Below are 14,729 nucleotides of genomic sequence, written 5' to 3' on the forward strand. Positions count from 1 at the left end.
AATCCAAAAGACTATAACATGAGCCTCGGACCTGGACCTAATCGACCAAGTACTTCTTTCGCCTTGACCAGCAACTTCTAGAAGATCCAGGGGTATTTTCTCATTTTCTCGAGCAACAACCTCGGCAGTTCTCTCAAATATTCATGATATCGCAAACCCACGTCTATGCCTGTATTTGCACGCATGCTATGGCCCAATACATCCTGTGCCTAGAGTCGCAAGATCCAGATCCTCCTCCAACACCTCCAGGGGGGCCGCGAGTACCTCCTCCGCAGCCGGATCCGCCGCCTTCTCCTCCTCACAGCTAGAAGCCGTTAAAACTTCTATCAGCTCTCACTCGGTGTCCCTTGTGTAACAAGAGCTCTTCCTTTCTCGGAGTCAAAATCATCCACCAAACAGAGCATGCCCTGCTCCGCCACTCGGAAATCATGACCTGAGAATATATTTCATGGACTGGTAGGGGCAAGAGAGTATGGTGCTGATTGCAATGTCGCCAGCATGCAACAGCCCGTTCGCTATCCAACCCATTTTCACTTCCGTCTGCACTGGACTAAAGATGTGGGCATGGAAACAGTCAGATAGGAACGAGTAAGCCGGGCCATGAACATGCTCTGGTATAGGTTGCACAGCTTGCATTACCCGGAGTATGAAAGTGCTGGAGGGGAAATGAGGCCAGCCCAGTCCAGTCCGGCAGCTCGGCCGAGCACGGCACGGCACGGTATGGCACGGTACAGCAAGTGAATGCGTGAAGGGAGAGTGTCTGAAGAGATACGAAAATCCGACTGGAGGTCGGATTGCCGGGTATAACGGAAGAATCTGGGGGAGCAACATCCGATGAAGCGACTTGGCGGTCGTCGTTCTTCAGGGGACTCGTCTGCTCTACTCTACCACGTGCAGTCACAGGCCTCTGACCGCTTGGCGCTTCTCAGAGGGGGGCTTGGTCACCGTCGGAGTCGTCTTTGTGATACCTACCTATATAGGACTGCAACCCTGATTCATGTTCTTGTCACTTCCTCTTGCTCTCTTTGGCGGAATCTCTCAGCTTGCCAGACTAGGCCACTTTGTTGGTCCATCCAGACGACGGCATATTACAAACTAGACCCTTTAGCGGGTCTATTACGTTTATTCTTCTGGTATATCTATTATCTATTCGTGGTATCGTGGGATGAGTGTTGTCAGCGCGTGAACTGGATTGGCTCATGATACTGACTCAGTCGCCAAGGCAATGCTTTTATGTATGAAACAGGCAGACTGGGTTTAACTGGTTTTTCTTATCTAAATGGTTGCCACTTATGTCTTGTTCCAGGGTAAATGAATCGCGAGGGCCAGGTTCTTCGCCTCGCTTGTCAGTAACATGATAATACATCCGGATAATACCAAGTCAGTTCACCTCACCTTAAATCTACAGCCTCAACCCGGTCTGTCAGTCTATCTAATGCTACCTCGTGGCAGACAGCCGACTTATGGTGTACTCACTAACAGAACCCCTGCCCTGCTACCCGCTTCTTCATCTTGTCGAGATAAAAGGATCCTGGCTGAAGTGTCGATTATTTTACGTACCGTCCGTTCTATTCCCCCTAGTTCAGAGCAGTACCGTCAAGCTTTGCCAATTGAAGCCGCCTGCTGAACTTTCAATCCCAACTGGTGACACTTTTCAGGCTTTTTTTCACCTTGGTTACCCCACGAGCTAACTGGGTTCCCCTTGGTAGTCTTTGACAGGGTCCCTACCCTAGAGTTTCTCGCGCTTGGACGGTTGGAGTTGGAGCTGACCATGCAACGACTCGGTGTTGTTATACTGAAAATGGAAAGTCATCGTCTGAGACAGGGATCACGATCGTATTGCCGCGAATTACATTTCAGGCCGATGACGGAGGCCAATGTACTTGATGTCCTCCTGTAACCCGGTTGAGAGTGAGAGTTCCATCCTATTCACTTTGCATGAAACATTTCCGCGCTGGAATATCAGCTGCCTAACAAAAATATCGGGTCATGGTTACACGAAGGCGAGGAACATACGCAAGGAATCCGTTCCTCCTTGTAGTAATACAACCGGATATTGTAGATAAGATAGCTAAGCGAATGGCAAGTTTATATTATCCGTAGTGACTGTGGGCTATTTATGCTAGTAGAAAATGGGATACTGCAGATGCTAATCAATACCAACAGAATGAACAGAACAAAGTTGAACCACCAAAAGCAGTGGCCGACCACCTTAAGACCTAAGGTGGTTACTTAGATACATAGCAGTCTAACACTCCCCCCCCAAGCCTAGCTTACCTCTTACATAACTGGCTCAGACTGCTCATTTAGGATTATACCATCTTAGTATTTTACCAATATCCCAAGATCCCATGGGAGGAATTAAACCTAAGAGCATAGGGAAGCTGCAGCAGAAGCAAACAATCGTGTGTAACACTTCCGGGCTCATAACCAGTTAAACCACCAAAAGCAGTGGCCGACCACCTTGAGACCTAAGGTGGTTACTTAGATACATAGCAGTTTAACAAACAATGCATCGAACTCCTTCCATCATCAGAGAAATGCCATACCTGCACCTACCCCCATGATACCCAGTGCAGCACCAGCAATTTGTGCTGTAGCCCGTGCAGCTGCGACTCCAGTGCTTGACCTTGTGGTGAACCATGGTGTCGTGGCTGCGTTATTCTCTGCTTGATCAGCTGGTGTAGGCGTCGGGGTGTTTGTCACTGGACAGTCTGCGGTGCACGGGATAGCCGAGTGAAAGACATCATCTGCCTGAGCAGACCGGAAGACAGGGGCTTGAGCCCACATAGTAGGGTTTGGTACAGCGTCAGCGTCCATTGGATTATTGACATTGGAAATAATGTGTAGTATTCCATTGGATATGAGGATATCAGTTGTTATGATTTTGGCCGAGTTGATGAACTTCTCGTTGCCAACTTGGCGAATGTAGGTTTTCTCGCCCGCCAATGTGTTGAGGGAAGTGTCGTTGACTAGACTAGTCGAGACCAGAACCTTTCCAGGCACTATGTGGTAGCCCATGACGCGAGCCAGCTCCTTTGCTGACATAGAGTTGAGAGTGCTGCCGACGTTCTCCATAGCCTGATCTCTGGGGGCAAAGACTGTGATGTCGTTTCTATCAGAAAGACCGGGCATAAGGCCAGCTTTGAAAAGACCCCCAAGGAACGACTCAACCTTGCTTGCCATCAAAACTTGAAGGATACCAGAAGGCGGGATCAGGAGACTATCCACGATCTGAATGAGACCACCTTGAAACTTGATATCATAGTTGATGACTGTGGCTCGGTTTCCGTATCTCGTACTGAAGACGACATCATCGGGTTGTTTGTTGATGAGAATGTTCTGACCAGCAGTGACATTGCTCCATTTGGGATTCATGAGGAGTGTGGGCTTGACATACGCAGGGCCTGCCTTGAGCTTCATGGCACTTACTGTACCCTGCAGTATATGGTATTGGAGGAGGGGAATAGTGGTCTTTGCATCGCTTGGGTCCCAGATCTTGGAGAGAGCAGTGTACGGAATCTGTTCAAAAGCGTCGTTGGAAGGCGCAACAATCTAAGTAATGGATGTCAGTGTTGTCCTCAAAAGAGATGGGACTTGACTCACGGTGACACCATCGTAGCTGGGGAGTTGTAAAAGGATATCGGGGAATTTCTAAAAAAGAGTCTGTTAATTTTGTCTTCCTGAGGTGGTCCAGTTTGGCGTACCTGGATCAGCTTGTAATACGTAGAGAGCTTAGGATGCCTCCCGAGCACGCTGCCCAGGTCCATGGGTTGGGTAGTGTCAGCAGCTTCTGCCAATGCAAATAAGCTGGCGATACCAGCAAGGGTTCGAATTAAAAACATTGCTCAAATTGTGCTATGAAAAGGAATGTCTTGAAGATCAACACGCTGCTTGTGAGATTTCGACAAAAGACTCGATCGTCAATGTTCTGGTTAGATATTCTGATGATTGGTACGGTCCGCCTAGCAGCTGGTTTACTATAGCCTCTAATATAAGACACAAGTAGTTCAACCAAGATCGAGGCTAGCAGTGCTGTGGTTTGGTTTGTAATGAATGAATGCTGCTAAAGGAGTGCGTTGAACACGTTGAATGAGTAGAATATGCTTGAGAATGGTAAGAGAGAGATGCAGAGGACCAAATCAAGAAGAAAACGACCGTTCAACTGGGCTTAATACTATTCCACTCGAGGTGCGAGGTCTCGAAGCCCAGACATCCTTGACGTATATCCCGTCAGCCGCAAGGAGTGTGGGATCATGAACCCAAGAAAAGGGTATAGTGAGCTATACTGACTAGTCTTGAGATCGCCAATCAAACACATCCAAAAACTCACGAGCAAACCCAAATGTCGCCAAGCCGCTGAGCACGCGGAACACCATCGCCATGCAATGCAGTGCTGCTGTGCGCGAAGGTATTGTCCTATCATTCAGATCGGCCAAGGTTCCGAAACATGAACCCTGAACCCTGTTAGCAGCCCTGTGTGGCAAGGATTTCAAGGGTCCAGACCTCCGGATTGGGATTGACAGCCAGGCACAAGCCGCAATATCGTCAAATGGGACAGCTTCATGAACATCTAAACATCGAGGGGCGCCGGGCTAGTCAATCACCGCGGCACTTGTTCTCCTCCCACATATACTGCCCTGGTACGACGCCGTTGCTGATCATCCCAAAATGGTGAGACTGGCGGAGGGTTGAAGCTGATGGCAGTTGACTTTGGTTCTTGTGCAACGGCAAACTCAACGGTGTTTGGGGAGAACCTCGGTCTTCCTTAGGTTCAAAGATACGACTCGCGTCTATGGCTATAGTACCATGTAACCTTGTAGCAAAGCCAGTACCGAGAATCTGGATCAGGTGAGTTCGCCCTAATGTGTAGACCCCCGCTGCAGAGTCCCTCCAGAGACTTTCAAAATTCGGCTTCACCAACTATGGAACAATGCCCAGCCTTTAAAACTTCTCTGGACCTCATTGTCCACTTACCTACTCAGCCCAATCCGGCATCCTTCTGCTCGAGAGGGGAAGACACACGTCTGGCGCTAGTCTCAAGTCAAGACTGCTTAGGTACGCGCGTACGGGTGATTCGTGTTCTCTGTTTGAAAGTGTAGTAAGCCAATGACGACCATCCTGTATTGTTGTCGGCAGATGGATGCAGAACGTTGATGGCGAATTAGAGTACGAGACCCTTTCCAGCATGGCAACCCTGCAGAAACGCAAAGGATGACCTTGCGCCGAATTTCCAAGCATTGGTACTATCCTTTGCCCTTGTGGTGGGTTCTCCAGATTCGAAGGAACCTGCGTTTCTGAGACCCGGCAGAGAGAAGGATAAAGTCTTTTGATCCCAAACCATTTAACGTATCTTGTTGCTTAGCGTATCGAGAGAAGCATAAGCCATGTCGACAACAGCATGTGCTTGAAGTTTCTTTTCACAGAGTTCGCACAAGGAGCCAAGAGTACCACTTCCAGGCCGTAGTTCTTGGCAGGCAATGATCTTCTATTCATGTTGAGATCATTCTTTATTTGTTCTCGGAGCAGAAGGTTTCTTGTAGTCAAAGTACAGAGGGCATCCACTTGGTTGGCCGTCCCTGATTGAATGGGGGTACCGTTAAATAGAAACAAAGTCCGGATCCTGCAAGCGCGAGAAGGGTGTGGCCATTATGTATCCAGCCACGGTAGGGTAGTGTGTTCCTGCTCATGTCTCTATTGCCGCTAAAACGTGGTTGTTGAAGTCTTGGTGAGTAGGAAGGCGGTAGAGGCGGATGATCCGGGGCTGCCATGTTCCACATGCATCTATGTCGAGTTGTTGGAAGTGGCAGAGGAGACACTTGGACCTTGATGTTGGCTAGCTCTTGAGTAGTTCGGGACTGGCTCCTGGAACTTGGCTGCTATTCACTGGATTGGGTTGGAGCATCAAAGCTTGACTGGGAAAGTTTATCATCAGCAGCTGAGAGAAGCCTCGAGATGGCGAGAATGATACCGTGATGGAGATGGTGGAGGACGATGGAATGTAGTGACCGTAGCCTATGGAGCTAAAGTGCCTGAACGGACAGTGCGTATCATGCTGTCGTACAGTACAAAATTAGGCGCATCCAATTCAGTGCTTCTACGACCAACACTGTATTCACCCCTTCTAAACGACTTATACACAATCCATCCGGTCTAGGCAATCCTCGTCTTGCCAAAAAGCCACTGTCAGCCTCTTTTCCCAAATAACGAAGCATTCTATTACCATACCCAGATCAGTATCGCGATAAAAGACGATGCCCATCATGTCTTACTTGACTTGGCTTAGTCTTTCCGCCTTTGGCCTTCATCATCCGCCGAACTTCTCGATTTGGATTTGGCTGGTCACGGAAAATGCCATCTTGATCTTCATCAGTAGCCTCTGACAAGAGAGAACCCTTCTTGGTTTTTGCTCGATACAGTACTGGATCAGCCGTCCATTCCTGAGCTTTGTTCCTGACTACTTTAGTCTAGTATCTTCGCCTCGAAGCCCCTGGCGCTGAACTTTATGAAGATGCTCTTGCCCTTTGACAAAATCAGCCCATTTCGCTTCGCTTTCCCGACTTTGAATCCTCGTTTCCATTCATTCTTTTAGGTATTCAAGTAGTCGATACCCTCGTTATCATGAGCAACCCATATCGAAAAAGCAGCTACGGTGGACATGACGGCTCCGGCCAAACCGATATGCCACGGAAATCCATAGACTCTGGTGGTAGCCATGTAGACGCTACCTCAACTGGCTATCGTCATAGTACCGACCATGGACGCAGCTCAGGCTCAGCTGGTAATGCAGGCATGTTCAGCATCCCTGAGTACTCAAGTCCTGCTTCAGAATGCGAATCTGGCACCCAGATCGATGAGCGAAACCGATACTTTCACTCTAGAAGAGTAAAACCTGGCGAGATCGAGAAACCATGGCTTGAGAAAACCAGCTCCAAGGAGAAATGGGTTACCATTCTTCCTTTGCTCGCTATTTTCCTCGGCCTTGTTGGATCTGGCTTTCTCGTTTGGGATGGCGTCAGAAGTGTGGTCAAGAACAAGTACTGTCCAGTTATGGACGAGGACTTTAGTCAGGGTTTGAACCCCAGCATTTGGACTAAAGAGGTCGAAGTTGGTGGATACGGGTATGTTCTGTTGCAGGCGCTGCTTTGCCATTGCAAATATTAACCAATATTCACAGAAATGGCCAGTTCGAGGAAACTACCGGCAACGATGAGAATGTCTACGTCGAAGATGGTAAACTTGTCATCAAAGCGACCCTGCAGGATTCAAAGTTGATGCAAAAGAACAATGTCATCAATCTTCTCAAAGATGGTACCTGTACTTCCAAAGTTTGGTCCAACTGTGTTGCTGCCACCAATTTGACTGGAGGAAACGAAACCGTGATCCCTCCCGCCAGGTCTGGCCGCATCAATACCAAGAAGGGCGCCAACATCAAGTATGGCCGCGTTGAAGTCACCGCCAAGCTCCCCGAAGGCGATTGGCTCTGGCCTGCTATCTGGATGCTTCCAAAGACAAGCAAGTATGGCTCTTGGCCTCGCTCGGGTGAAATCGACATCATTGAGTCGCGTGGAAACAACTGGACCTACAAGCAAGGTGGAAACGATATTGTTTCCTCGGCCCTGCACTGGGGACCAAACCCCGCCAACGATGGTTGGTGGAAGACCAACAACAAGCGAAAGGCTCTTCACACAACATACAGTGCCGGCTTCAACATGTTTGGCTTAGAGTGGTCTGAAAAATATCTATTCACCTACGTCAACACCCGCCTTCTTCAGGTCACATATACCAACTTCAAAAAGCCCATGTACCAACGAGGCGGTTTCCCAGATGTAGACCAGAACGGCACTCGGCTCGACGATCCTTGGGCTGCCTCAGATGATGTCAACGCACCCTTTGACCAAGAGTTCTATCTCATTATCAACCTGGCTGTGGGCGGTACAAATGGTTGGTTCCAAGATGGCAAGTCGGGCAAACCCTGGTACGATGCCTCGCCTACAGCTAAGAAGGACTTTTGGGATGCCAGAGATCAGTGGTATCCTACTTGGAAACAGCCACAAGTTGAGGTCAGCCGTGTGGTTATGATGCAGCAGTGCAACGGCAACGAAAATGTCGATCTTTGAGAGGAGCAGAGATGTATTGATGATCTTCTTCTTTTACGTTGCACTGGATTATACTGGTCCTATGAAAATTTCCCTGAACACTTCTGTCACAGCTTTGGTCTACTTGACGCTGTTCTAGTATTAGAATGCTTAGATATTGCATATTAACCGCGCAAACTTACAATATAACCGCAATTATATACACGTTCTTTTTGACCCATATTAGAGGTACTGCCGTTAAAAATATCCACATGAAGTGTCATCGCCGAGGAAACACGGCTCAAAATGTTTCTCCCATCTCGACAGCACTCGGGCGGCTATGCAAACACCAACAAATCTGTGTTGGGCATCATACTTACAATAATTACACGAAAGTGGCTGACGACAATAGGACCCAGAAAGCCAAAATTTCAACATTGCCATCATACTCCAACGCAGCTGAGCCAGTGGCTATAGTAGTTGACCGTATCAAGACTATCATCCTGTCCCTTCCGGCCCGGGAGTCAAGAGCCACTGAGCTTTGACCGTTCTAACTATATGAACTATGAGCAAAAATAGTCACTAAACTCAAAATCTATACAAATATTGGCATTTGTCATGGAGACGAGAGCTTGAACCCGGTTTAGGGACGTGATGGTTCTAGCAGAGAGGAGCGGAGGCGCCGAACTTCGAGGATCGTAGGGAAGCGCCATATCTAAGAGTTAATGGATACAATGTGCTTGAAATCGGTGACGAGCATTCCAGAGTGATTAAATCAGATCGAAAAACTATTCCACTTCCGGAGCAAACGCCGCTGCGTTGTATTCAACACTGGTGTTAGTTCAAGGTACCAGGGGAAGATCTGCAAGGGAAAGACTTCAATAGGTGAGTCGCAGTCCATCGCTCGCCGATGGAAAGTGAAAGGCATGCAGTTTCAGGTACGAGAAATTTCCACAGCCCTACATCTGAGCCCATTTTACATCAAGGTTCAACGGTCGTCAGTTGCAGGGTCATAAACCGATACGTGGATTTTGTGCTTTCTATTCATGTCCCAGAAGCCGGAAGTAAATACCTGTCGCATTTCACCAAGTGCGAAAAACTTATTATTGTGACTCGCGCATCGGTCTTCTGTCTCAAGGCAAAAAAGAGAGGCTAAGAGGTGGAGAGAAGGGCAGTTCATGATGACAGAACCTTGATCTCGCACCAAACATCTGTCCTACTCGGCGAGAAATCCATCTTAAGCGGACAAAGCATGATTCATGATGTCGTATCGAATGCTGTATCACGATCTATATTTAGGCCTTTCGCCCGGTCTGTGAACATGGTCATGAAGGATGTGGATATCAAACTCCAGATGCTGGAGTCTGCTGTGTCTCATACTACGTGGACCCCAAATGATCAACGTCAAGGATATGAAACACGATCTACCCAGATTCCTGGAAGCCGTGGGCGTGGGGTGAGATCCATGTGGATGTCCCCTTGACGTGACCGAAACACATCGGCAGCCAAGAAAAATGATGTCGAACGGAACAGTAACTCGTAATTGGTAGCGATCCTTAACAAATGTCCCCGCAGTACTTTGGATCTTGCTTTAGCCGCGTTCCCGATGGGAACAATGGTGCTAGCTGACCAATGGTTCAGCTCACATGGAAGTTGGGCGTGTAAGAGGAGCGGCTCGGCCGGGGCATGGGCTCTCCATTCCTTTAGCCATACAAACAATCTCGGGACGGCGCGAAGTTAGAAGCCATTGAAGTCAAAGACTTGATGATAGACTCTGACATGGCCAAGTTAGGTGTCTGCAAGGAATGCTGTATGACAATAAATACGGATGGACCGAAATAATGATGGGTATAGTTTTTCCAGTCGTAAGCACCTAGGTACTGGGTAGCATGATCCATGGTCCACGGTCAAGATTGTAAGAGCAAAAGAAGAAAGTGAGGTTGTTGATAGGTACTTTCCATACTAGGTAGGTACCTACCTAGGTACCATGATGAAGTTGTTCAGTGGTTCCTGCACCTTGAGATAGAGGGGTCGCACCTGCTGCAGGTACAGACTTTGGTTCCTGCATTTACCTGCGTCTGACTGTTGTTGGTCAAAGTCTAAGTTACTGCGTCGTGCTTTCCCTTTCCCGGAGGTCACAGATAAGCCACACGCCACTGACGGAAGTTTAAAGCTGTCAATGGAACTGGGACTAGGGGAGGGGCAGGCGTGATCCGCTTTCCCTTTTTGCGTGCCAAGCAAGAAATAATGAAACTTGATTGGCTTGCCATAGTCTAGATCGTGAGCATGCTTTATCCGCACTCCGACTTCATCTCAAAACCAACACCAACTTCGCTTACAGTATACGAAAGACAAAGATCACCAAGAAACGAACCATGGAGCTGGACCAAGATTCGAAGCGTGTGTTCCATGTTGATCTACAAATCAGCAATTTCTTGTTACATTCTATGGTCACTTGATGTTATTCTAAGGTCTTGGTTTTCTCCATCACGATCAATTCTCACGATAAGACACTACTTTAAAGTGCTAAGCACCTCTCAGTCTCGGTGGGTGCGACCAATAATATCAACATTTGCCACTCCGTTCACACCGATGGCCAACTCGGCCTCGCGATGACGAGTGACTACCCGATGTTTTCCTCGTATCTCGGCGGACTTGCCTCTCAGCTAGAACCCTCACAGATATGCTTGGCATCGACTGGCTCGAACGGACTCCATGTGGTCATGTCCGCCATATCATTATCACTACAGTATTTGTGTTGGTGTCCACTTGGACCTGCCTCGGCTCCAGCCACTCGGGACAGTCTCTTCTGCCAAAGCTGTTGGGTCTCAACCCAGTAAATCGGTCAACGTTATTGTGCTTACAGTGGCACACCTATAACACTCCATCCTGTTTAAGATCTCTATTGGAGCTCCAATGCTTTGGTTATGACCACCCCTCTCTCCGTCGTTCGCTACGGCTTGACACTCAGAAGTGTTCGAGGTTATGGTGGCTTCAACGCTTGGATGGTCTAGTCGTGGCTGTTTACCCGTCCGTGATCCGCTTCCTAAACCCTCTATCGCTTTGCCCGACCTCATGGCCTCGCTACCTCGTTTGCAGTGGCGTGGTTCCTCATACTACGCTATTTGAAGGGCCAGAAAACTTTAATATGCCTGTCCAGTTTTCTTGATGAATGTGATATGGGGCTCTGTCAATTTGTTTAATTGAACCGGTCGTTGCACTTCGTGAGGTTCGGTTTGGTTCCTGAATATCTTGTCTTCGTTCACTATTAACCTTCGCTCTCTCAATTCACTCTTTCACCCAGTCACTCATTCATTCACTCGGTGCAGCCACCTGTCATTCATTCAATCATTTATCTCATCATTCTTGTGGAACATTCATGACTGCGAACATTTGAGGCCTGTCGATCTTTTCACGTATATCATACAATCTCTACATTTGATATTCACTACGACATAGTGATAGCCGTCCTTTACGACGACTTCCCAAGTTTTGCTTCAGTCTTCGTCTCAGCCACTTTTCTTTACAATGGGTATAGGTAGTTACTTCAAGGCGGAGATTCCGCCTCAGACACCGATAGGACCTCCTCCTAGAAGGCCTAGCCATCGAGCTTCTGTTTCTCTCCATGCTCCCATTGAGGAGAAGATCCCTCCGGCTGCTGTTGTCGAGTTAAACTCAGCAGCTCTACCCAAGTTCGCCGCGGGTCCTCCCTCAATTGCTCCCTCAACAGGAACCAATGGACTACTTGACGATATCAAACACGAAGTCATGGTCAACTACCTTTATCAACAGCAATGCTCGCAGCTTTGGGTCGGTGACAGCTCTGGCGAAATTGAAGGTGTTCTTTTACGCAAGTCTCGTGGACAGTACATGGCCTGCCCACCTCAACTAGGGCAATCTCCCTTTGCTATTGCATGCACAGCACTCAACGTTCAGGTACGTTTACGCTTCCCCGCTCCAACCAACACAATGCTGACCTACTATTTAGTGTGCGATGACGGTAAACTCCCGTGTCATCAAGACCTTCCTTCAATGGTCCCCCGATGCAGTTGATGTGCCATTGATGAATGGTCTTCGTGTGCAGATTTTGCCCACAGTCAATGACTTGCCCAGAGCTCGCAAGCACCAGTTTGCAGCCTTCATTGCTTCCGACGGACTTCTAGTTGTCTGGGACGATGATGCCTTGAACTTGATGGCGCGCGCCAAGATCATCGAATCAGAGCTCATGGAGCTTGTATGGAACTCGGGGCAAGCGATTGACGAAGATGAGAAAGACTCTTCTACCGAAGTCGACTACGAGATTGACGAGGAGAGCGGTGAAATCAAGCCCGAATCTCGGCCGGTTCATCTTCAGAATGCTGTTCTCGTTTCGTTTACACTTCTGATTGTTATGGCTTCTCTTGGTGCCGCCTGGAGACAGCTCGCTGTCGAAATTGCCATTGATGGTGATTACAAGCGCCTTGGCCTTGTTGCACTCTTTCCTATCCAAGTGTTCTTCTCTCTCTTCTTTGCACAAGTCATTGTTGGCTGCTTGGCACAAATTTTTGGTCCTATTCGTCAATTGACCATTAATTCCAAGTTTTATTCAGCTCGGCCACCCAGAAGACTCCAAGGTGCTACTCTACCGCACATCACTATTCAGTGCCCCGTGTACAAGGAGGGTCTAAACGCAGTTATTCTTCCTACTGTCAAATCCATCAAGCAAGCCATGTCAACCTACGAACTTCAGGGCGGTTCCGCCAACATGTTCATCAACGACGATGGTCTCCAGCTTGTCAGTGAAGAGGAGCGCGATGCCCGTATCGAGTTCTACGCCGATAATAGTATTGGATGGGTTGCACGACCCAAGCATGGCGAGGATGGTTTCGTACGAAAGGGAAAGTTCAAGAAAGCTTCAAACATGAACTTTGGTCTCATGATCTCCTGCAAAGTTGAGGAACGCCTGCAACTTATCAAGCGGCCTGCCGATTGGAGCCAGTCCGACGAGGCTCTTGCTTACGAGCAGGCTCTCAAAGATGTTCTTGAAGAGAACGGCCGTGCTTGGGCTGATGGAAACATTCGCGTTGGCGATTACATTCTCCTCATTGATTCTGATACGCGTGTCCCTACTGACTGTCTTCTCGACTCCGTCTCTGAGATGGAACAGTCACCCGAAGTTGGCATCATGCAGTTCTCCTCTGGTGTCATGCAAGTTGTGCATACCTACTTCGAGAACGGCATCACCTTCTTCACTAATCTCATTTACACTGCTATTCGTTTCACTGTCTCCAACGGCGATGTTGCCCCATTTGTCGGCCACAATGCCATTCTTCGCTGGTCTGCTATCCAACAAGTTGCGTACCAAGATGAAGACGGCTATGACAAGTTTTGGTCTGAGAGCCACGTCTCTGAAGATTTTGACATGTCTCTCCGTCTACAGTGTAGCGGTTACATCATCCGTCTTGCTGCTTGGGCCGGCGACGGCTTCAAAGAGGGTGTCTCCCTGACGGTATATGATGAGCTTGCTCGATGGGAGAAGTACGCCTTTGGATGCAATGAATTACTGTTTAACCCCATTCGCACATGGTTGTGGCGTGGTCCTTTCACTCCTCTTTTCCGTCGTTTCTGCTTTTCCAACATTCGTTTTACTTCCAAAATCACTGTCATTTCTTACATTGGCACCTACTATGCTATTGGCGCTGCCTGGATCATGACTACTGCCAATTACTTCCTGATGGGCTGGTTCAACGGATATCTTGACAAATACTATCTTGACTCCTGGCAGGTATGGTTTTCCATCATCCTTGTCTTCAACGGCCTCGGCAATGTTGCACTTGCCGTTATGCGATACCGTTCTGGTGAGCGTAGCTTAGGCTATGCTATCTACGAGAATTTCAAATGGACTTTGATGCTGGCTCTTTTCCTCGGAGGTCTTTCTCTTCATGTCAGTCAAGCCTTGCTGGCGCATATGTTTGAGATTGATATGAGTTGGGGCTCCACCTCCAAGGAAGCCGAATTCTCCAACTTCTTCATTGAGGTTCCCAAGGTTTTGAAGAAGGTAAGTTTTCTATGCCTAGTAGGGTAACGTTGATCATTCACTAACATATTATAATAGTTCCGCGTCTCTATGACTCTGTCTCTACTGGCCATCATCGGTCTCATTATCATGGCTACTGCGGACTTTGTTCCTCACGACTGGCGCATCAATGACTTTGTTGCGATTCTCCCCATGGCCACTGTAGCCGGAAGTCACCTTCTGTTGCCTCTGGCCCTGAACCCTGCCCTGATGACCTTCTCTTGGTAATTATGGCTCATGTATCATCCTAAAAGCACATTTCCTCTTGTCTTGTCCATGTTGCTTTTGTGTCGGTCTAAAGTAGGGAAACAATGTACTTAAGATAGCATTCGTTACAATTCTTGTATTTTGAAATTTGTTCAGAATCAATAGCCAATAATTCTTTTCTGTTCCTCGTGAGCTGCATGGTATATCCTGTCACCGCTCCCTTGTGTTGCTGCAATGTTGTCCCAATGCCGCTACATTTTTCGGGGTATCAGTTGTAGGACGAACATGCGTGCTTCAGCATACTTAAAAACGGTTGCTGTAAATTCCAACGGTTTAAGAGGCAGAACGACACGGTTACAATGACTGTCATCCTCAAAGGGCATGTAAAA

General features: G+C 48.1%; 3 protein-coding genes across 3 annotated transcripts; 2 read left to right on the forward strand and 1 right to left on the reverse strand.

Annotated features, from left to right (window-relative positions):
* Positions 1 to 2,384: 2,384 nt before the first annotated feature.
* On the reverse strand, positions 2,385 to 4,076 carry B0J16DRAFT_139375 (FAS1 domain-containing protein). Its single transcript, XM_046121866.1, has 3 exons — positions 3,708 to 4,076; positions 3,607 to 3,654; positions 2,385 to 3,555 (listed from the first exon to the last, which is right to left on the reverse strand). The coding sequence occupies exons 1-3, from the start codon at positions 3,843 to 3,845 to the stop codon at positions 2,533 to 2,535; spliced, it is 1,209 nt and encodes a 402-aa protein (XP_045983337.1). The 5' UTR covers positions 3,846 to 4,076; the 3' UTR covers positions 2,385 to 2,532.
* Positions 4,077 to 6,621: 2,545 nt separating this feature from the next.
* Positions 6,622 to 8,120, forward strand: B0J16DRAFT_320475 (concanavalin A-like lectin/glucanase domain-containing protein; the record flags this gene model as incomplete). Its single annotated transcript, XM_046125573.1, has 2 exons — positions 6,622 to 7,121; positions 7,178 to 8,120. 2 exons carry the CDS (start codon positions 6,622 to 6,624, stop codon positions 8,118 to 8,120), a joined length of 1,443 nt encoding a protein of 480 aa, XP_045983338.1.
* Positions 8,121 to 11,415: 3,295 nt separating this feature from the next.
* On the forward strand, positions 11,416 to 14,618 carry B0J16DRAFT_305233 (glycosyl transferase family group 2-domain-containing protein). Its single transcript, XM_046124742.1, has 3 exons — positions 11,416 to 12,014; positions 12,067 to 14,115; positions 14,173 to 14,618. Exons 1-3 carry the CDS (start codon positions 11,607 to 11,609, stop codon positions 14,359 to 14,361), a joined length of 2,646 nt encoding a protein of 881 aa, XP_045983339.1. The 5' UTR covers positions 11,416 to 11,606; the 3' UTR covers positions 14,362 to 14,618.
* The last annotated feature ends 111 nt before the right edge of the window (positions 14,619 to 14,729 follow it).

Source organism: Fusarium flagelliforme, assembly GCF_020744385.1.
Source record: "Fusarium flagelliforme strain FIESC 12 MPI-CAGE-AA-0113 chromosome Unknown B0J16scaffold_4, whole genome shotgun sequence".
Taxonomy (NCBI): domain Eukaryota; kingdom Fungi; phylum Ascomycota; class Sordariomycetes; order Hypocreales; family Nectriaceae; genus Fusarium; species Fusarium flagelliforme.